This window comes from Urocitellus parryii, chromosome 4 (genome assembly GCF_045843805.1).
Source record: "Urocitellus parryii isolate mUroPar1 chromosome 4, mUroPar1.hap1, whole genome shotgun sequence".
Classification (NCBI taxonomy): domain Eukaryota; kingdom Metazoa; phylum Chordata; class Mammalia; order Rodentia; family Sciuridae; genus Urocitellus; species Urocitellus parryii.
The window spans coordinates 77,521,431-77,544,839 of record NC_135534.1 but is presented as its reverse complement, the minus strand read 5'-3'; the positions used below and the strand labels follow the sequence as shown (position 1 = coordinate 77,544,839).

General features: G+C 36.6%; 1 protein-coding gene across 1 annotated transcript in view; it reads left to right on the top strand.

The window, feature by feature from the left end:
* The window catches only part of Rab38 (RAB38, member RAS oncogene family), a 54,766-nt gene extending 32,256 nt beyond the window's left edge, over positions 1-22,510 (top strand). The window contains exon 3 of the mRNA XM_026401531.2: positions 22,358-22,510. Coding sequence (XP_026257316.1) covers positions 22,358-22,510 — 153 coding nt within the window. The remainder of the gene's footprint in view (positions 1-22,357) is intronic.
* The last annotated feature ends 899 nt before the right edge of the window (positions 22,511-23,409 follow it).

The following is a 23,409-nucleotide window of genomic DNA, read 5'->3' as shown; positions in this document are numbered from 1 at the left end:
GCAGAGTTAGAATTAGAACCCAGCTCTCTGGTTTTGAATCCCACCTTCTCTACTTTTCTTATTTCCAAGTGTCTAAATAGTACTTGTATATTACTTTTTCCTTATTTATTAGATTTAGACATATTGATAACCAAATGATTCCCTGATTTGATGTAACGTCCTAAACTAAGTCTATGAACCTTCTTTGTTTCCCCCACACATTTTCAACACTTTGTAAGTTTTGTTTTATTCTGTATATTTATTTGACTTATTTTTCAACTATTTTAATGTAATTTTAATTTTGGCATTCATAATTTTAATTTTGAAGAGCTCCTTAATGTTCTTTTTCATAGCATCCTGTTCTTAGTTAAGAATGTAATAGTCTTTGTGAAGATACTAATTCATTTTTCTGAAGTTTCTTTTATAATTTATTTCATGAGTTATTTTTGTTCTTCTGTTATTTTCAGGTTTCTTTTAAATCTTTTGATGATCCTTGGCAGAACATTTCTAGGTAGGAGCAAGACCATCAAAAGTAGACACTAAATTCTGTGTGTATAGGTGGGCTAATAGATTGTGGTTTTGTTGATTTTTGCTATGTGGGTTCCACTTTACCTTAGTAGTCACTGGAGACTTCTAAATGTCAGTTGGAGGTCTTTTCTCTAGAGAACGTTTATTTCCCAGTAGAAATAAAGATACCAGAGTTCTAAGGGTGGGGAGTGCGGCCCAGTTGCCATATTGGAATACTTTTGGTGACTTTTTTTCAACTCCACACTATCTACACAGGCACACTAATTGATATCTCCTGAGTCTGATGTCTCTTTTATTTATTCAGAGGATAAAGGCGTATTGATTTGGTCTAGCTGCTTCTATGTGGAAAATGAAGTAGGAATGGGATTGGTATCCCTATTATGACTTTCAATCAACCCCCCTAATTTACTTTTAATATGTTAGCATTGGGGCTCTTGGGTTCTGTGAATGTGAATCAGCTCTCTTACTGTTCATCTCTCTCCCTCTTGTACTTTTTGTTCTTGTGTCTATACACTAGGAACTCAATACTACTTCTCCATTACTACTACTTTTCTAAAAAAGTGTTAAAAGCCCTTGAATGCTAATAGATAATTTATTATTCTCTTAATCCTTGAGATTCTATTTGAAATATTATTTTTTGTTTGTTTTTGGTACTGGGGATTGAAACCAGGGACACTTAATGATTAAGCCACATCCTCAGTCCTTTTGAGACAGTTCTCCTTAGGTTGCTTAGGGACTTGCGAAGATGCTGAGGCTGGCCTTGAACTTGTGATCCTTGGGCCTCAGTCTACTGAATTACTGGGATTACTGGTGTACCACCATGCCTGGCTGAAATAATTTTTGAGTTTTTGTAAAGAAAAAAATGAACATATTTTCTGCTCTCTTTAATTGGAAAGTTCCCATTTTCTTTGAACGCTTATTGATTGTGCACCTTACTTTTGACCCAGTCCTAGTCAATATGTAATTGAATTATTATTTTTATTTTTAATTTATTTTTTATTTATTTTTATTTAGTTAGTTTTTATTTATTTTTTATTAGTTTTATTTTTTAATTAGTAGTTTTTTATCCTCATTTTATAATGTAGGAATTAAAGTATGGTAGGATTTTAATATCTTACCCATAGTAATCCAGCTAGTGAGTAATGGAACTAGGATTTAAAACTCACATCTAATTGATTCAGCTTTCTTTCTTCTTTTCTTTCCTTTTTTATGGGTGCTAGTGATTGAACTCAGGCACATATTTTAACACTGAGCTGACTTTCTTTTTTTAAAAAAAAATTTTAGTGCATTATAGTTATATATAATAGTTGGGTTCATTTTAACAAAATTATACGTGCATAGCATTTAATTTACTCCATTTTAGTCCCTAGTGCCCTCCTCTTACCCTTTCCTCCTTCCTGTCCCTATTCTTCTTTCCCTATTCTACTCAACATTCTTTCACTCATATTTTTATTAGTGCTTTATAAATATGCATAAATGTGGAATTTGGTCAAATTCCTTCTGCATTTTCTCCCTTTTCCATCCCTCTCTCTACCTTGATCTCCTTCCTCTACTCCACTGATCTTCCCTATATCTTTATGATATCGGAATCCTCCTTAGATGAATGGATTAAGAAAATGTGGTATATGTACACAATGGAATTTTACTCAGCCAGAAGAAAAATGAAATTATAGAATTTTCCAGGAAATCAATGAAAACGGAGAACACCATGCTAAGTGAAATAAGCCAGATTTAGAAAATCAAGTCTTGACTTTTTTCTCCCCTTTCTATTTTTTAGTTTGAGACAAGGTCTCACTGAATTGCTGAAGATCTCACAAAGTTGCTGGAGGCTGGCCTCAAATTTTTGATGCCCCTAACTAGCCTCCTCAGTTCCTAAGATTACAGGTGTTGTTTTAATCAGCTTTTTTGCTGCTATGACTGAAAGACCCCATGAGAATAACTGTAGAGGAGGAAAAGTTAAGGGCTCACAGTTTTAGAAGTCTCAGTCAGTAGACAGCCATCTCCATTCCCTAGGAGAGGCAGAACATCTTGGAGGAAGAGTGTGGCAGAGGGAAGCAGCTCATATGGTGATCAGAAAGCAGAGAGAGAAAGACACTTCACTCTCCAGACACCCAATCTATATCCCATAATCACGGTCCCAAGGAACCACTTCCTCCAGCCACATGCCACCTGTCTCCAGTTACCACTCAGTTAATCCCATGAGGGATTATTTCACTGACTACATTAAGGCTATACCCTGCCATCCCAATCATTTCTCCTCCAAATCTTCTTGCATTATCCCACACATGAGCTTTCGGGGGACTACCAGGTCTAACCATAATAGGTGTGCATTACCACATCCAGCAGGGAAGCTTAGTGTTTTTTTTTTTTTTTGGTTTTATGGTTTTTGTTTTTTAAAAAGGAAAAAAGCCCTATCTCCTTTCTCCTCTGTCTGAATCTATGTCGATTTCCCTTTCTTTCAACCCAGGCAAAGTCATCTCCTTGTTTCGGGAGGTCTTTTTACTAAGATGGGCTTGCCTTCTCCCTCCTTCTGTTTTTTCATTGTTTCCTGTATCGATTTTGCTTGTCCCCTGTTTTGTGGTGCTTTGACTTCCTTGATGTGTCTTTACTGTCTTTGAGGCATTCTTAGACTTGTGGGAGACAGCCCTACTACCATCTCAAGGCCTTCCATTTCATCTCCATCTGCTTCACTGCTGGTGAGGTACTGATTCCTTAGCCTGTCAGGACTGGGGAAATCAATATCCAATTAGAATAAGTGAGGAGCAGCAGCATATTCTGCTGCCCGTCCACTTACCTAACATGCTGGGGCAGTGCTCAAAGACCAGATACTATGTCCAAAGATAGTCAGAAAGGATTAGATCATCTTGGGGATAATGTAGAAAGCCAATGACAGGACAATCAGAAGTTGTAAATCCATTAAATCCATTTTGCTGAACAAAATGACATGGAGTCATTTTGTGAGAATAATTTGCTTTTTAAAGATTGCTCTAGAGGAAATCTTAGAATAGTTTTGAATTGCATTTCTCTAGTTGCTAGAGATGTTGAACATTTTTTCATATATTTGTGGATTGATTGTGTATCTTCTTCTGAGAAGTGCCTGTTCATTTCCTTGGCCCATTTATTGATTGGGTTATTTGTTTTTTAGTGTTAAGGTTTTTGAGTTCTTTATATATCCTAGAGATTAGTGCTCTATCTGACGTGCATGTGGTAAAAAATTTGTTCCCAAATTATAGGCTCTCTATTCACTTCACTAATTGTTTCTTTTGCTGAGAAGAAGCTTTTTAGTTTGAATCCAACCCATTTATTGATTCTGGATATCATTTATTTTTCACTATGGGAGTCTTATTAAGAGAGTTGGGGCCTAATCCAACATGATAGAGATTTGGAACTACTTTTTCTTCTAATAGATACAATGTCTCTGGTTTAATTCCTAGGTCCTGATTCATCTAACTCCAGTAAGAATGTCAACTATTAAGAATACAAATAACAATAAGTGTTGGTGAGGATGTGGGAGAAAAGGCACACTCATACATTGCTGGTGGGACTGCAAATTGGTGCAGCCAATATCCAAAGCAGTATGGAGAATCCTTGGAAAACTGGGAATGGAACCACCATTTGACCCAGCTATACCTCTCCTTGGTTTATACCCAAAGGACTTAAAAATAGCATACTAAAGGGACACAGCCACATCAATGCGTATAGCAGCACAATTCACAATAGCTAATCTGTGGAACCAACCTAGATGCCCTTCAATAGATGAATGAATAAAGAAAATGTGGTATATGTACACAATGGAATTTTACTCAGAATTAAAAGAGAATAAAATCATGCCATTTGCTGGTAAATGGATTGAGGAGAAGATAATGCTAAGTGAAGTTAGCCAATCCCAAAAAACCAAATGCCGAATGCTTTCTCTGATTTAAGGATGCTGATTTATAAAATGGTGGTGGGGAGGGACATGGGAGGATTAAATGAACACTAGATAAGGCAAAGGGGAAAAGGGGAGGGAGGGGGCATGGGAGTAGGAAAGACAGTGGAATGAGATGGATATAATTATCCTAAGTACATGTATGAAGACACAAATGGTGTGATTCTATTTTGTGTACAACCAGAGACATGAAAAAATGTGGTCTGTATGTGTACTATGAATTGAAATGCATTCTGCTGTCATATATAACAAATTAAAATTTAAAAAAATGAAAAAAAAAGATTGCTCTAAAGTAAGGAAATTCTCTCTTGAAACTTCTATAATTCTTTGTCATTTTGAATTTTCTAGTATAGACAACATCTTTGGTTTTAAGTCCAGGCTGCAGATACATGTTTGGGTGTTATGAACATATTGATGGTATTTTAATCTCCATTGAGAGTACCTTGGGAGTGAGTGCACAGAGAAAAGGGAAAAGGATCAGAGATTTATGTCTTGGCACTTTCACATTTAGATGGGAAAATGAGACCACAGAGAAGGGAAGTGTAGAGGTAGAGGTAGCATTATTGCAAAAGAGCTAAGACTAGAACTCAGTGGACCTGCTCACTCTGCAACGCATAATAAGATCCTGTTGAGTAACCTGAGTTTCAACCTTTATTTGTGCTATTCTCCTGAGGAGTAAACTGGGAAGATGCTAGAAAAAACACTGGATGACACAGCAGCATTAATTCTCTGTCTGAATCCTCAAAACTTGGATTTATTTACTGTGTTTCTGACAGTTAGTGGGTCTAAAAATCAAAGTAGAAAAATAAGGGATTTAAATGTTTATTTCCTTCTATGACGCCAATAGTATAATTTCTTTTAAATTATTACTAGTTCTAACATAACCAGATGTGTGTGGGGTATGTTAGGAACAAGGTTTGTATATAGGTATTAAATCTAATTCAGAGTTTAATGTGCAAGGAAGTTTCAGGTCTACAAAAGAGCCAAAGTAATCAGAAACCTTGTAAATATACTCTTCATCTAGATCAAAAAGTCAGCTTTTGTTGTTTGCCAAGAATGTTCTAAATTATAACATATGAAAGTTGTATGGAACTTTCAAAGTATGAGTTTCTGACATCTATTTTCTTATCTGATTTTTACAAATCCCCAGGAAAGAGCCATCTTTTGTTATTTTGTAAGACTTCTCTTTGTTGAGAATTCCTCAATTAGTCATGTAGAATACAAGAACCCTTACCATTCTAGTTGCCTTATCTGGATACTCTAATCTGTCCATATGCTATTTTGAGTGGCCAGATCTGTTGACAGATATAGACTGAACAGAATATGACATAAAGAATGGGGCTCCAACCTACTTTGCCTGGGTGACAAAATTTCTATTTTATATAGTATTACACCATATTAATTTATTTTTCAATATCTATATCAAATTATTGACATATTGTACTTATGGTAAACTAAAAAGTACCCTTATTTTTGCAAATAATATGCTATAAGATGAAGTCTTATATATTTAAGCTACTGATAATTTAAACTCAAGAGTAGAATTTAATGTTAGTAACTACTCACTTTTTTTGTGGTACTGGGAATTTAATCCAGTTGTGCTGTACTACAGAGCTACATCCCAGCCCTTTTGATTTTTGATTTGGAGACAGGGTCTCACTAAATTATGGAGACTGGCCTCAAACTTGTGATCCTCCTGCCTCAGCCTCCTGAGTCACTGGGATTATTTGGCTATGCTACCATGCCCAGACCTACTGATTTTTATTCTGTGATTTTAATATATTATTCCAGTTTCATTATTGATCTATTATTTTTGTTTATAAAAGTAAACTATCCATTTTTGTTAGAGTTGTGTTAGTTTTGTTAGAGTTTTGAAGAGAGACTAAAAATCTGATTTACTCAAAGTAAACTTTATTTTGAACATGCAGCCAATATAGAGACAGTTCGATGATATCACAAGGGCTCAACTTCTTGCTTCACTAGCCTCAGCACATGGCTGTCTTCCTCATGGTGTTTGTTTTTTATTTCTGTGTAACAAATCACCATAAACTTAGCATATTAAAACAAAACACCTTTATGATTTTAATTTTCACTGGTCAGAAGTCTTGGCACAGGTCAACTGAGTCCTCTGCTTGAGCTCTCGTCAGGCTGAAATCAAGATGCTGGGGTTGTGGCTGCGTTGTGATGGGAAACTTGGGCTCCTCTTCCATGCCCATTCAGTTATTTGCAGAACTCCATGTATCTTTCCACCACATGGCAGCTGACTCTTCAAGGTCAGAAGTAGATTTCAGTCTGAGTCATTAGAGTTCTGTATGAAGTCACCTAATTAGGGGGTAGCTATCTCATCATGCTCATAACTCTATCTGTATTTAATGGGCATGCACCCTGGGAGGTGGGAATCATGGGAACATCTTAGAATTCCATTCTGTTGTGCTCTGGAAAGGTTGAGAGTAAGAGGCCTGGAACAACTGAGGTTACCCTATCCCTTTTCTTTTTTAAAGTTCAGAAAACCTGAGCTAACATATATTTGCCAACAATGAACAAAGTGTCCATCTCTCCCTGTCAGAACATTCTGAAGTCCTGATTTCATCTGTCATGTCAGTTTTATGTCTCACTTTTGTAACTATGCCTTTTATAACTTCATCCAATCTTCTTATAAATAGGAGGGTAGTTCTGAACTGGTTTAATGTAATTAAAAACATTCTGGTCCTCAATTTGAGCCCATACAAATAGTCATTTTTCTTGAGAGCCAACTCAGTCACCTTGTGGCCAGGAGCATTATGAAGAGCATTATTCTCAAGATAAATGCATAGAGCAATCTTCTGATTGCTCAGTTTGAAATCTTTATTAGGGAAGAAAATGAAGTTAGTTTATTGTGTATGGTCTTTCTTTTATGTGTCTTCTTTTAAACTTGTATTACTTTTGCTCTGAATAAACCCCAAACTGTCTTTTCCTGCCATTTGTAGTTTGTTTAAACTTGTCCTTATATTTGGTTTGAGTTTCCTGACCATTTGGATGAGTTCAGACCTCCTTTGAATCTATCTAAGTTCACTTCCCTTCTTCTTATATTTTTTGTACATGTTATTTTTAAACCTGATCTTACCTGAGATGTTCCTGCAGTCAAAATGGTTTCTTTTATATCTCTTTCCTCTTTCTTCTTTATTGCATTACTCATGATTGTGTAGTTAGAATTTCTGTTTTTTTAGCTTCCTGTCCATATTCTTTCTCTAGACTCAATCTTGCAGACTCTTTTCCACCTGTGACTTGAACCTACATGTTGTTTTCCATTCATCCTTATATATTTCTATTTTCCAGTTCATGGAATATTCTTTCTTTCATATTGTCTGGGCCTCAAGGGGGTATAATAAAGATATTAGGACTTCCTATATAATTCATGGTTCAAAATTTAGTATTCTTATTTTATTTGTTCCACACCTTTAAATGTGAATATTAAAACGGTATATTTACCATATAAAGACCTTAGAGAATAACCAGAAGTATAAAAAATTGAAATTATCTGTACTCAAACTACTAATTGATTTAACTGCTAATGTTTTATTTTGTTTCCTACTAATAAAGAAAATGTGCATTTAAAAATAACTCCATCTTATTTTAAGCCATACTTACCCTTAAAGTTTCAACCCATAGAACTGATTCATTATCTCTAGACCTACAGCAGCATAATATGATAACTGTAGAAGGGAGAAAAGAAGCCATGAGTGCACAGGACCAGTGGTCAAAGTAGTCTTCTGAATAGTGTTTTATAATGAAGAAAGATATATCATAAGTTGTTCTCAGCAATAATGTTCCAAGTTTTAAAGCTTACATTTGAAGCAGAAGTATCTTTTAGCAGGCAAAGGTATTTCCTTTTTGGATCTACTTGAGTTGGTAAATTCTGTGAAACAACCAGAAAATCAGAACTGAGTTTGATTCTTAAGTTCCAAGAAAGCTAATTTTTCTTTTATATTTTCTCAGAAAATTTATTGAGTAACTACTTTATGCCTTTCTCATTAAGGTAGCTCTTTTAAAGTCATTTATGTTCAACTCTACTTTCCTCAACTTCCATTTGTGCATATTCAATTAGATAGCCCCAATTATCCACTTAACCTGCATATTTTGAGGTTATCAGATGGTACCTATTTGATTTGTTTCTATTTGGTAATGCACAGATTTGTGGAAATTTTTTTTTCTAGTTCTGTTTAGAAGTTACATATTGCTTATGTCTATCTAAAATATAAATATATACATCAACATTGGTCTTGATGAAATGTTTGGAAAGTGATGCAGCAAATACAGCTGAGGGTTTCTAGATTCAAAATTATTCAGCCCTGTTAATTGTGTTCTCCCATTCCCAGCCATCCTTTTCTTCTCCCCCTACTGGTTGTCTCAGTGGAACTTGCCACTTCTATCAAGTGATCAAGTCACTGTAATTGGCTAATAGTGTCCATGTGACTAAAGTAATGCTACTCCTGGTGCTGCTGTCTCCTGGACTTGGAGTTGTTCTAGTCTCCTGTGTGAACTGTGACTAAAGCTAAATTCCTGGAGTCCTTCCTCAGGGTTTCTGAACTGAGGTTGACTGTAGGAAGCCTTTTCTCTTTGGTGGCTAAAGTATGAACACGTGAGCCCAAGCCTCTTTATATGCAAATAATGACTGGCAGATGAAGAACAGAAAGGTGACCTGATGGTGTTTGCAAGTCTGATTTTATTTTCTAAGGTTCATGGAGTAATTAGCCTGAATTTTTTAGTAATTTTGTGACTCCTAGGAGCTACCCTCCATATGGCCTAGGCAACACCATGGTTTTCTGATTCTTTTTGCAACCAAAAACTTATAGCTAATCAAGTTGATATAGTGCAGTCACTTTAGTAAGTGGTCTCTTAAACAAATGCTTTATACTTAAACTCTCACTTTGAGAAATATTTCCTATTAAGGGAGCATTATTCTCAGATCTCTGCAAGTTTAACTACATTAGTCAAGAGATAGAGATAGTCTCAAGAGTCATCTTCAATTCTGCTTGGAAAAAGGCAGAGTATAAATTCTGTCCCTTCACAGTTGATGAAACTGATACCAGAGAAAGATCTTGATTTGCCCCTAATGACCAAGAGAGTTTGTAGCAACATCAGGACTAAGGCTGAGGTCTACTAGTTTCCTGTTCTAAGCTGTCCTCAGTTTAAAAGAACTTCACTATAATGAATATCAATGTAGAACTGCTCACAATGTTTTTCTAATTTTTAATTGGAATTAGTTCAGTTTTCTCTTTCGCAAAATAGTCTATCCATAAGTTATATTTCAAGGATCTATGGCCAGCAGACCCTATGTTAGCTACAGGCAATACTCCAAGTGCTTAAGTGCCATTTCTTTTCTCTTCAAGCTTATTATTCAGTGAAAATGTAATGTACATGATAATAGCAATTATAAAGCACCACTAGGAAGCCCTGAGGAGAGGCACCCAATCCTGTTTTGCTCAAGGGAACAATATCTGGTCATAACCAATTAGGCCAATCGTTTCCAACTTTGCATTGTGGGATCTTACTCTGTTAGCGTCATATTTAAAAAAAATAAATGTATTTCATCTTAGCATATGCTCAGAAAGGCAAAAGTGGAGGTAGCACTACTGAGGTAAGGTTGCAAAAGCCCAAGGGCAAAGCAAAATCAGTTACCATGTTTATTCCCCGGCCCCTCCATGCACAGACACTCCCACATATACCATTACTAATTCAGGCCACTAGTTGCCAAGTTGTTTAGAGGAGGACTAGGCCCGAGAGATAAAGCATTTGAGAAGAGTTATGTGATCAGATCCAGTTGACTACTTGTCAACAACTTCCCTGTGTTGGGATGGGAAAAAGAAAGGAAACGGTTCTGCTCTAACCCTCCCATCACAACCTGAAGTTCCCTTTTCCTGGTTCACACTTTACAGAGGCACATCTTTCTCTATGCTCCCCATTTTGCCATGTCACTCTGGTTCCTCATATGTCATCTCACCAATGATACTAACCCACTTTTCCATTTAATGCAAAAAAGGTAATCACATGCCTCATTATGGGATCCTCCAAGATTCTGAAACATTTCTTAGAATTATTTAACCATTAGATGCTCTTTTCCCCATATAATCTTGTTTTTCAATTTCAGATAACTTATAATCAAAACGAAATATATATTCTCATATACAACATAATAATAACTATGCAATGTTGTGTTATTCTCTAAGTGCTTTTTTTCAGTGTCTCTTGTGCCCCTCAGTATTGCTGAGTTATCACACATCTCTCATTTCATTTTATACACCTCCTCAACAAATTTGTATTATTTTTATCATAGATTATAAGTTTAAAAAATGAGGCTTCCCTGAGGTTACATGGCTAGCAGCTGGCAGACCTGGGACAGTTCTGGTCATTCTGCTGTATTTCCCCTTAATATTAAATTTATACACACAAACAATAAAAATTCAAGGTACAAGAAGATTCTGAAGCTGGGGAATGTATCTGAATTTCATCCAAAAGTTCAAATAAGAATAAGATGAAATGTTCATGAAACATATCAGCACCTAAATACTTCCATATTAGATATTTTTGGTCTGGATAAGCAGGGGATTTAGACATAGAAATGGAGTAAGAATCACACAGGCAAAGACACATTGTGGATCTATAGATAGGGATGGGAGTAAGACTCAAGTGAAGGGCACAGTGAAGGAAGGGCCTATGGTCCAGCTCAATTAGAACCTAGATAAGTAAAGGAAGTCAGTAGAGACAAGAGAATTAATGTTGGTTAGCTCACAGTTTAGTGACCTGTACTTACTATGCCTAGGTGGTGTGAACCGATAAAGTATTTTAAACTGGTATTTGAGGATGAGATATGAATGTAACTACATTGTGTGTGTGTGTGTGTGTGTGTGTGTGTGTGTATGATACTAGGAATTGAACCCAGGGGTGCCTGACCGCTGAACTATATCTGTTGCTTTTCTTATTTTTTATTTTGAGACAGGATCTCACCAAGTTGCTAAAGGTTTTGCTAAGTTGCTAAGACTGGCCTTGAACTTGTGATCTGCTCATCTCAGCCTCCTGAGTCTCTGGAATTATAGATGCATGCCACCATGCCCAGCTCATAACTACATTTTAATTAGAGTAGCCAGGAGATAGTCTGGCAGAAATGTGAAAAATGGTTGTACTTGGAAGAAACTGAAAGCACATAGCCAGAGAAGAGATTTCACGGGGCCTGAACTAGATTGGAATGTTACAGTGACTGTGAGAAGAAAGCATATCATGTTTATCATCAACTCTAAGCAGAAGCAGAAGAGTCTTGGACTAATGAGACAGTCATACAATGACTGACTCCAATGTGTACCAAGGCACAGAGCAGAAAGCTTTGATAAATACTGCCTGGGACATGGAAAGTGCTCAATAATGGTTTGCTGGATAACAAATTATTTAATTTAGTTATCTTCTATTTCAAGTATTAGAAAAAAATTCAAATTCATGTATCTCCTCTTTCTTTTCTTCCTATTATAAGTTTTTGAAATAAAAGAAACATGTTATTCCTTATCAGAAAGGGGGGTGGGAAACTACATAGCATGTGGTAACTGCTGGCTCGGGAAGATATCCCCAGACTGAGAATGACTTCTTATCTGACTGTGGAATTTAGGACTTAGACATCAGGGATTTGGTAAGGTGAGGAGACTTAGGGCCCAGAGTTGAGGCCAGAGTCTTGGTGGTTAATTAGTTCATTGACTTTCCAAATGTAAAAAGGTGGTTGTTTAACATGTGGATTTGTTTAATTTTAGAACACATCTATTCTTATATACACCTCTTTTTCCTATTTGCTTTCACCCAAGCTCACATTATTCAAATAATTGTGGCAGAGGTAGTTTTGCTTATGTTATCCAGAAAAGTAAGGGCTTCAAACACCCTACTGAGGAATTAGTTGAGGGCTGGATGAAAGCATAGTATATAAAGAAAAAAATAAACTAAAGATCTGGAAGGAAATTGTCAGACTAGAACTAGCCATGCATTTAGTCATCATCAAAGTTCTTAATGAAAGAAGAGGATGTTAAAATAATCATAAATAGAGTAATAATGTAAGCTGTATTAATATCTAGTCACTTATAGAAGGTGGGAATATATATAGATAGAGATATCTATATGTATAGATATATAGATATAGATATATCTTCTACTTTTGCCCCAAATATCATATTTGCATTTCTCATAATTCCATCAAGTAGATATTATTATATCTATCTTAAAAGTAATTGCCAAGAAAATTAAGAATTTTACCTGAGTAAATCCAATTATTAAATAGAAAATAAAATAAAATAACCCCCCAAAAGAACAACAAAAACAAACACTTGAAATAATTTTGGAGCATCGGGCCATAAAGTATTATTTTTAAAACAGCAAAATTAGGATTCCAACTTAGGTCTGCCTTACTGCAAAACCTAATTGCCAAGTTGATTTCAGCTTAGTATTTATAAACTCTTCAAGCTGTTGTCCTTCTATTTCGCCTAAAAAGCATGGTGTCAAAGAGTAAATGAAAAACAAAATAAGAACAGACAGTTTGACTTACGAAGTAAATTTTGTTGTGAACATGTTTTCTTTTTCACTCTACAGAAGTCACCCACATCTGAAATTATTTTCAGATTGCATCCTGAACTTGCACTTCTCGAGGACCTTGTTCACTCATTCATTCAGAAAGTCATAAGTTGATCATTAATTTATACATTTACCATCTGCAGAAACCATGCTAGTCACCACAATATAGCAAAGGACTCCCCAAGAACCCTCAGTCCAGTGGAGGTTCCATACAAGCAAGCCATCACCTGATGGCTAGGGATAGGTATCCAAGTATAAGGGTGCCTGTCTGTTCCAGCCTGGGGGAAGTCAGAGGAGATTTCCCATAGGAAGGGATCACCAAAGAATGACCTAAAAGAAGAAGGTACACAGAATACAGGAGAGGGGCCTTGTATTGATTGGAGCAGTTATGTAAGGTCTAGGTCCTTTATCTGAGTATTTCATTTAACTGTAAGAAGAACCCTATAAAATATAGTTATGATTGACTTCATTTTCTAAATTAGAGTAGGGGCAGAGGCTTCGATTTGTTTCTGGCCCCACAATAAAACCAAATGATGAAGCTTGACTCCAGACTCTTTCTTTTTCCATTACTCCCTGGGACAGTGATGCTCCGGTCTCAATTTGCAGTCTTGGCACACAGACATGCCAGAATAAAAACAGTTAATCATGATAGAAATCATTGTAAATCAGATCATTTCTATCCATAGTTACCATTCAGTACATAACACTTTAAATTGAAATAATCCCAGCAAATATTTGTGGATAAGTATTCTATGTGTCTCTTCCTTTGTAAAATAAGGTTAATAGCATATCTACTCTTAGGGTGTGTTAAGGGTTAAATGAGATTATGCATGTAGTAGAATATACAGCATAATGCTGAGTAAATGTTCAGTATTAAACGTTCAACAAATGTTAGCAATTATTACTATTAATATTTTGTGTCTGGTGGGTCATTTATCTTACCATACTGACAAATGGGAAAGTATTTTAACTGAAAGCCACTATTCTTCATGAATGGGGTTTATTAAGTCTGGCAAAATGATAGTTTTTGAGCTTGTGTTTATTATTTCTTCTCTTTTCAAAACCCATTATTGGGTGCTCTAGCACAGCTTCGGTAAAAGACTCACAGTGAGGGCAATTAAAACATGACTGAGTTGAAAATGAAGAGTTATTAGAGGAAAATCTATGAATGCTGTGATTCTCAATGGTCATTCATGCTAAGTCAGACATTACATATTGGCTTTGGCAAATATGTCTCAGGAATGCTAAACTAAGAAAGACTTTGGAACTGTGTCTGCCTCATATTGGGATTATAGGACTTAGTGTATAGGAGGAGAGGTAAGGAGGATGAATTAATTTTTTTCAGGTGCCATGAATTTAATAGGAATGAATAATGTGGCCTACTAGAGAGTGCACATATATCATTTAAAGATTTTTAAAATTAAAAATCACCAAATTAGTTAATAAAATGGACTTAAAAACAGAACACTTTATAGACTCTTAATTCATAATTTTTTATAGAAGGAAAGAAAGCAACAGCCAACAAGTTAGGAGGCCTGATGCCTCATATCTTCAACAAATATTTATGGCCAGCAGCCGTTGAAGGGCAGGGACTCTGGGCTTGAGTGTGGCTCAGTCATCTGATAGCTTTGGAGCTTGCAGGGATTACATGACTAGTGGCAAAGTGCTGAAAGTTTGACTTGTTGGCTGTTTACTTTTGGGACAGTTATTTAACTTTGGTTTCCTTACCTAGGGTTTTGAGAGGATTATCTTAGTTGATGGAGATAGAGTCTTTAAATGATAACCTGGTTTATAATAAGTTGTCCATAGGTATTATCTATATTTGGTAATATTATGGTTTAGAGACATCTTACCTTACTGGAGCTCAGGAATACTAACATAATTAGATATAATACTTCAGTCCAGGCTGCAGGCAATAAGGTATAGTAATCATGTCAACTGAGGTGGATACTAAGAGCCAGAGATACATTTCAAAGTACTGGGAGAAGACTACTCAGAAAGAAGATCTTTCTGGAGACATAAGGTACGCAGGCAGCAAGAACTGAAAAGGTTGGGTGCACTTTTCATGTTTCTCTGTAAGTTTAGTAGTCTATAAGATGTCAGGCAAGTCACTTGCCTTCTCTTGCCTTAAATTCCTAATGTGGAACTCCTTAAATTCCAAACAGCAGGTTGAATTAGTAATGTCTAATTTCCCTTTCTGTTTTATACTTGATGATTCTAATAAGCTTGGGATATTTGATGCCTGAAATAGGCTACTAAAGGCTGGGTAATGGAAAGAAGGTTCATTAGCAGGTAAAAGAAAAGTGATAGATGGTATGAGGCTCTGCCACTGGGTGGAAAGGAAGTTTGAAATGGACTTTAATATCTGATGAATAAAGGACAGGCACTGAGGTGAGGCTTTGGTGGACATGGAGGAAACATAATTAGAGGGACACAGTGTTAATCAGCTTTTTGTTGCTGTGACAAAATTGTTGAGAAAAGCTATATAAAGGAGGAAAGATTTATTTTGGCTCACAGTTACAGAGATTTCAGTCCAAGGTCAGCTGGCTCCATTGTTTTGGGCCTATGAAGAGGCACAGCATCATGGCAGAAGGCCATGGCAAAGGAAAGCTGCTCACCTGAGAGTGGTTAGGAACCATAGACAACAAAAGAGGAGGGGGCCTGGATCAATATGTTGTCCCTAAGGGCACTCCCCCAAGGACCCACTCCCTTCAACTAAGTCCCACCTCTTTCAGTTCACATTATCTCCTGATAGTCTATTCAAGTATGAATGCACTGATGAGATTAAAGCCCTCATGATCCAGTCACTTCCCCAGAGCTCCATCTCTTAACATTGCTGCACTGGGAACCGGGTCTTCAACTCATGAACCTCTGGGGGGCATTCCAATTCCAAACTATGGCAGACACAATCTTTGTAGTTGGCTTTATTTGTGAACTTTCCTTCTCAGCATCCCATTTCCCCATGCTGACCATGTGACTCTGCTCTGAATTAAAACCAGTGACAGTATGGCTCCATCTGTCTTTCCCAATGCCGATTAGACTAAAGTCTGGTAATATTCAGATAATAGAGCATCATTAAGACCTGATTACTTGGCATCACACTCTCCAGTTACACCTTCCTTTATGAAGAAAATGTGGCAGAGTGCCAAATTATGGGCTTTGGATGCAGGTGGACATTGTCTCAGGCATGAACAAAATGTAGACCATGGACTGTATATAAGAACACAGCAAGGAAAATAAAAATAGGAAAATATTGGCCCCTCTGAGGAAAGGAATTTGAAGTCAGTTTCTGACCCTTACTATCCCTGAGACCTTGCACACATCATTCTATGAACTTCATATTTCTCATGTGTAAAAATAGGGCAATAACGTGGACTACAGCATTATTGTGGAGATTAGTGAAATGCCACATTCTGAGAAAAATGCCTGAGAAATAGGGCTCAGTTTGAGGGAGCCCCAATAGAAGCTCAGGATCACAGTGGGAGGCAGCAGTTTCCCAAAGGAAATGGAAGGGAATGGTGATTATTAGGAAGGGGGAGGACAGACATGCTTAGCAGACAAAATTCCAGGTGTCCACTACACTGGCACTCAGGTATTAACTTAAAGCAGACAAAAAAAATCTCACAAAATGTTTGGCACTTAGTGCTCAGTGAACAAGTGCTGAATCTTCTCAGAGGAATTTAAAACCCCTGTTCTATGCAAGACTTGTTTTAGTGCTGTTAATCTCCAGAAGGCCAGTGGCTCTGATTAAAATATCACAGGGCTGAGGAATTTAGTGCCCTAACCCTGGAGCCTCTGGTACACTTGTTGTTTTGTTTGAGGTTGGTGTATTTGGAAAATTATGAGAGGATGGATTCTTTGCCAACCTCTAACTAGGCAGATGTGCAGATTTTCTACTATGATTTTTTTTTTCACTCTGGTACTGGGGGTCAAAGATTAAATAATTTGCCTCCAGATGGATGTTCTGAAGAGCTAATTAAAAAACTGACAAGTGCTGAGGACCTCAGCTGATTAGATTTGTATGCCTTCCTCCATCAAAAGATCAGAAGTACTGCAGTTTAGAATCACTGTATTAGAGTATATTTCCAGAAAATCAACAATAAAAATAAAAAGGACAGTGCAGTGTCTTTAAAAACATTCTTATATCATATGAGTGTGTCTCAGAACTGGCTGAATGTTTTAAATAAGTGAAGAATTTTTTTTAAAACTTCCTATGTTGGGGTACTATGCCAAACCAATTAGATCAAAGTCTGGGTGAAGGACCCTGGTAATGTGTTTTTAAAAACTTTTTAATGATATGAATATTCAACCTGAATTGAGAACCACTGATTTAGAAATAAAACTATTTGAGATATCTATTTAAATCACGGGAGATGTTGTAACATAACGTATAGGAAGAAGCAGGCTGGGAATTTGTCAACAGAGCCATTTTGGTTGACATGTCAGATTGGTAAAAATCATACTCTATTCTGAATAAGTTATATAACTTTTTTGTTGCTTCTTTACTTTTAACATGTCTATCAGCTTTATAATAGATTTTGGTGAGGAGTAGATGTGAACGTTATTTCATAAATAAAGTACTTCCTTAATTTGGTAGTTTACTATCATTTGTTTTTAGTAAAATGCCTTATTAGTCATTTTAAGCCTGTTTCTCAGGCTTACTTATTGATATAAATGAAAAGATTCTTAGCAGTGGCACAAACATGAGCATGCATCAACCTAAAACAGTCAGCACAATAGTACATCTTGTCATATTGCAGATATGTGAATAAATCACAGTCAGATCCAGTCTGAGTGTACGTGACTTGGAAGTTATAGAATGTGTAAATGTCCTTTCTAGCAAAAGATGCTTTGGGGGATTTTGTTGCTACTCTCTATAATAAATGCAGATGAGAACTCCCAGGTATTATTTTACACTTGATCTGGCAGCTCTGTTTCTACACAATCACCCAGAAAATGTGAGCTGGCTATATCAACCTGGATGCCAAGTAGCTTAATCAATCATACTGCAATCTAACTGCTCACAGGATCTGAACTTGTGGTTTCATCATGCAGGGTTTGATTATCCATGCTAGCATTAGGATAGAAGGGGAGAGAGAGGTTTGCTCTGTATTGCCATTCCTTCGCCCAGTCTGGACCCTTTGGCTGTGACTTCAGTGGTGTATAGAAAGTCAGAGAGAGCAGATATATTTGGAAATGTGTCAATAATATAAATCAGCTTTGCCTGAGGTCCTGAGTGTATGCTCTTATACTTTTTTTGTGCTGGAACAAAGGGCCCTGTCCATTCTGTTACTTTATTTATTTTGGTAAGTATTTTAGGGAAACTGAAATGAAGGTTTGGCTTTAACCTGTGCTTTAAATGATACACATCTTACTCATATTTTTGTAGAAAGCATGTGATCAGTCTGTTATTTAATCCTTTCCCTGAGCTCACAACTGGCCCTACCTCTTACTAGTGTGTGACCTGGGGCCAGCCACTTATTCTCTTTCAACCTGAACTTCCTCAGCTGCCAAATGAAAGAAAGAGCACACATATTATTGTTGAATACACATCATTATTGACTAAGTGGGGTGTTGTATGAGGAGAATATGGATATAACATGTATCAAATGTGTGCTGTATGCCCTTCACTGATGTAGGTATTTCACACATTCTATGTAGTAGCTTGTAATTAATTCATAATCATTGGTGAGGTAGATTTTAAAAGTTTTCCTTTTAAAGATGAGAAAACTGACGCAAGCAGTGATCAAAATAAGTTTCTCAAGGTTACACAAGCAAGAAAGTAGAGGAATTGAGATGAGGGTTTGACTTCAGGCCTCTGCTCTAAACTATACCCCTTGCCTATTTCTAGAAAGCATGCAGTAAATATAGTGGTGATAATAGCATGTGCTTTTCTTCATGATGTCCTCTTAAAATTCCTAATCTGAAATTGGTATACTGTGGCATCTACCACAATGGGAAACATTGTAAGTGTTCACTAAATGCTTATCAGTATACTAATTGTCAAAACAGAGTGCTGAGCATCTGTACAGTCTTACTGATATTGGATTTGTGTAGTACTGTGTTTTCCAACACTTCACCTGCAAGAAAAGCTCAGTGACATCACTTGACCAACTGAATATTCAAGGCTTTACTGTGATCTGTCCCTGAGATGCCCTTTCCTCTCTTTTAAAAAAATGTCTTTGTTGTTTATACAAATCTTGCTCCTTTTCATATATTATGATAAAATATTTAAGTGATGCTCAGTGAGGAATGGGACCGATTTTATTATCTTTATCTCTGTGCCTAGTACTTAGCAGAAATCTAAATTGTATTAATTAAAAGAATTAATGCGGCTCATTCACCATAAACTGCGCTGTATTCGTATCTGCCATCTCCACACACACCCTCCCACTACTTGTCTTTGCCTGTTCTTTGTTCTGAAGCCCCATCCTCAGAGACTTCATGTCCTAGTCCTAACACCAAAGAGCGTTTACTTGGTGTAAACAATTTCACCAGCATCATCTTATATTTCACTAACATGATTCTGCTAGGCTTAGATTTTTTGTTGTTTTTCTCATAATGATGATGGATTTTTATTTATTTGCCCATGCTAGCATTTAACTCTGCTCTGAGTAGATTTTACTGATTTACATGCAATAGACCTATTTAAGTGGAACATTAATAGATGAGCAGAGACTTAAAAAAATACTAGTGACAAATCTAATTTACATTGTATGTGAAAGAGACCTTTTTAAATGTTTAGAGCTTTTTTTTCCCCATCACTTAAACATTTTATCATAATATATGAAAAGGAAAGGAATTAAAATTTATTTAGTACATATTGGTTCTAACATTGGGAAATGTTGTGTTTCTTTTTAAATTTCCTTTTGTACATGATTCTAAAAACAATTTTTAAAAGATATTTGGCTTAGCAATAAAAAGACATTAATGTCAGAGGGACCTGGGTGTGAGTTCTGGACCAGCAGCCCACCTGCTTTGTGATTGTAAGGAAGTCTCTTGTCTAAACTTAATTTTTCTTATATGTAAACGTATATGATGCTCTGTCATGGTTGGTATTTGGGGTAGAGTTTTATTCTATCTTTCCCCAACACACAGGCAATAGTCAAATGGAAATCCAAGTCTTAATTTATTAACTGCTGGTCAAGTATGTTAAAGTCATTCCAATCAATATAGGGCTTCTGCTTGCCTATGGGGCTGAGGCTAGATGGTGAGGCAAGGCTACCCATCCCCACCATCCTGATGGTGAGACAGTAGAGGACCATTGAGAAGGATTCTACTCAAACACATAAACAAGTGGTTGGACTCAGGAGCAAAGTGTCAAACTGGGTCTGTCCCAAAGAGCCATGCCATGTCTAGGTCGCATTATTGCTTGGGAGCAGGTACTTTAAATGTGAACTCTGGGCATGACAGTAGGAAGAGAAAGAATGACAAAAGGTATGTCAAGCATGGGCAATGACTTAAGGCACAGGAGCCTGCTCAGCAGGGGACAGGGCACAAGCACTGCTAGTCTCTGCCATTCATGGAATAAGTCAGACACCTGAGTTGAAAGAAGAAACACCACCTTTACCTCCATCCAACAATAACAACAAAATCAGTAAGAAGAAAAATCTAATCTTTATCTAGTAGTGTTTAATATGAGATTAAATACTATAAAGTGCCTAGCTTCTTCCCCCTGCAAAGTCGTCAATGAACACAACACCCTGTTAAGAGAAGCAGGTTAACTTTGTTAGGGAAGTGTTATCAGCCAGGCCACTTTATAGTTGAAGAAACAGAGGCTCAAACACCTCTATACTGTTTAAGTACAAAAATCACAACAATAACCTAGCACAAGCAAAAAGGTAACAAGACTTTTATCTTGTGTTTTGGATTTAGAAACTCTCAGAAGCATTTTCATTAAAGCTCTATACAGCCTGGGTCTCTAGGTTACCTTGTGCTTTCACATCAGGTAAAATCAGGATTGGACTTGAGGCAGGGGAGCATGCTAATGAGTATTAGCATGTACAGCTAATGTCATTAGCCAAGGGTGCATTTAGAAGCCATCACTGCCTCTTGCATTTTCCATGTAACATGACTTGATGCAATGATCTCAAAATACATAAACATCCACACAAAAATTAAGGGTAAGTAGTTCTGTTTCAGATTGGTTAGCAAGGTAGTGTAGTAAAACAGTTTGGCAACAAGAAAGTGCTTGTCTCCTCATACTGAATATGAGAAAACACATCAGAGAAGTTCTAAAAATTGTGAGAAAAACAACACAATTTAATTTTACTGGAGATCTTCACTCTACTACTTTTCACCTGAGAAATGATATGATATTTTATTTTAGCATACTGGTAGCAAACATTCTGTATTTCTCTTTTCTGACTAGCAGGAAGACAAAGCAATTTATTCTAAAGTAATTAAATACATAACATATTTTGGATTCAAATGCTTGCTCCATATTTTCTCTAAATTAAAGCTTGTTTATTTCTTGAAACTCTATTTGTATTTCTGATTTTATATTTTCCTGTAAAGAGTTATATCCATCTGGATTGCCTAGGTAATGCCGCAGTAAAAGACAACTTCAGGTCTCAGTGGCTTGAAACAATGAATTTATAATTTTCGTATACACTACAAATAACTTCATGGGCTGAGGGGAAATTTGCCTCTGCTCCATCCTTCACTATAGACCTAGGCAAGAGAATTCCTCTCTCTGTTTCCATGACTGCTGAGACAAAGAAAAGAAGATGGGGAACTGAGCATTCACTTTTGTTGCTGCTATATAAGGGTGAGACTCATCAGCTCTCACATTTCACTGATTAACAAAAGTTAGCCAGCCAGGCCTAATTTCAAGGAGGTCAGAAGTAGTGGACACCTACCATTTGCTGAGTAGAGAACCAGAAATTTTGTTAATCCCCTAATGACCACTGCAAAACATGTTCCATTATTTTTATTTCATATCAAGGCCACAGAAGTAGAATATAGCAGAGGACAAGAAACCTATGCTGGATTGAAAACCTGTACTTCTTCTGCAGTATTACGTTATAATGTAAGAGTATATGCAAATAGGAAAATTACCCTCTAACAAATTCTATCTGTTAAGTGAATCCATCAAACACTACTCCTGTATCACAAATTAAAATAAGTACATGTACTTTTATGAGGGATCAAAAGGTAAATTTTTTGAAGGAATAAATGAGGATGAGGGGAAATAAGAGAATTTATAGGTAGTATATAGAAGGGTATACTTATGAATCATCAAGTAACTGTCCTTTTGTCACATGTGGGACTCTGCTTCATTTTAGAATGTTCAAGGTCATTTTAGAATGTTGACTAAGAAAAGCTGTTTTTTGTCCTTAGGAAAATATAAACATCGACGAAGCCTCCAGGTGCCTGGTGAAGCACATACTTGCCAATGAGTGTGATCTAATGGAGTCCATAGAGCCGGACCTGGTGAAGCCCCATCTCACCTCACCCAAGGCTGTCAGCTGCTCCAGCTGTGCCAAGTCCTAGTAGGCTCCTCTGCTGGCCTGTGATGAAGATAACCCTATGATCCCATGAATTGTGCCTCAATTTTTACCATTTTGGGTAAATGTCAGGATAGGGAAACATATGTGGCAAGCCAAAGATCTCTGCCTGTATCTTTTCTGTAAAAGAGAAATAATAAATATTTGTTTTATGTTTGTTCACCACCATCAGCACAGTGTTTACAAGCTTTTTAAATATTTAGTCTGTTACAAAATTGTGTTGAATAGCTGAGCAAAATGTTGCAGGGTCAGAATCAGCCCTGGTATTTGCTCCTTTAAATCAGCAAAGGCCTCAGGACTTAAAGAGAAGGGGATAAGAGCAAACTAGCTGTCAAGTTAAGCATTGGTGTTTGCTTGCCCTGGTGTGTCTTTGTTCAGACTTCAATACATTCTGTGATGGTCTGACAGGCCTATTAAATAGAAATGGTATTTTCTCCAGAGATGACCTCCATTCTTGGCAGACCTGGGAGTTGTCTATGATTTAGCTCTTCAGAGTCATGTACACAGGCTTCCTGTGCTTTTGTTGTCTGCATTGTCATTTGCCGTGCCCTGGATGTTGGTTTAACTGAAAACTTTATGAAAAGACCTGAACTCTCTATGTGCCTTTCTGTTAGCTTTCTCTGAATCTGTGGGACTCTTCTGTACATGTAATATATATATATATATATATATATATATATATATATATATATATATATATATATATATTATATTTTCAGAAGCAAAAAATAAAACATAAAAGATGCTGTTTCCCTATTTTTGGAAAGTGCTTTAAGTTTCTTAGTATTGTGAACCCCCCACCCCCACCCTTTGGCAGTGAAACCATGCTTCTCAAGATGCATTTCTAAATTTTGTTTCGGAAAAGACATGAGAAATTGGTATGAG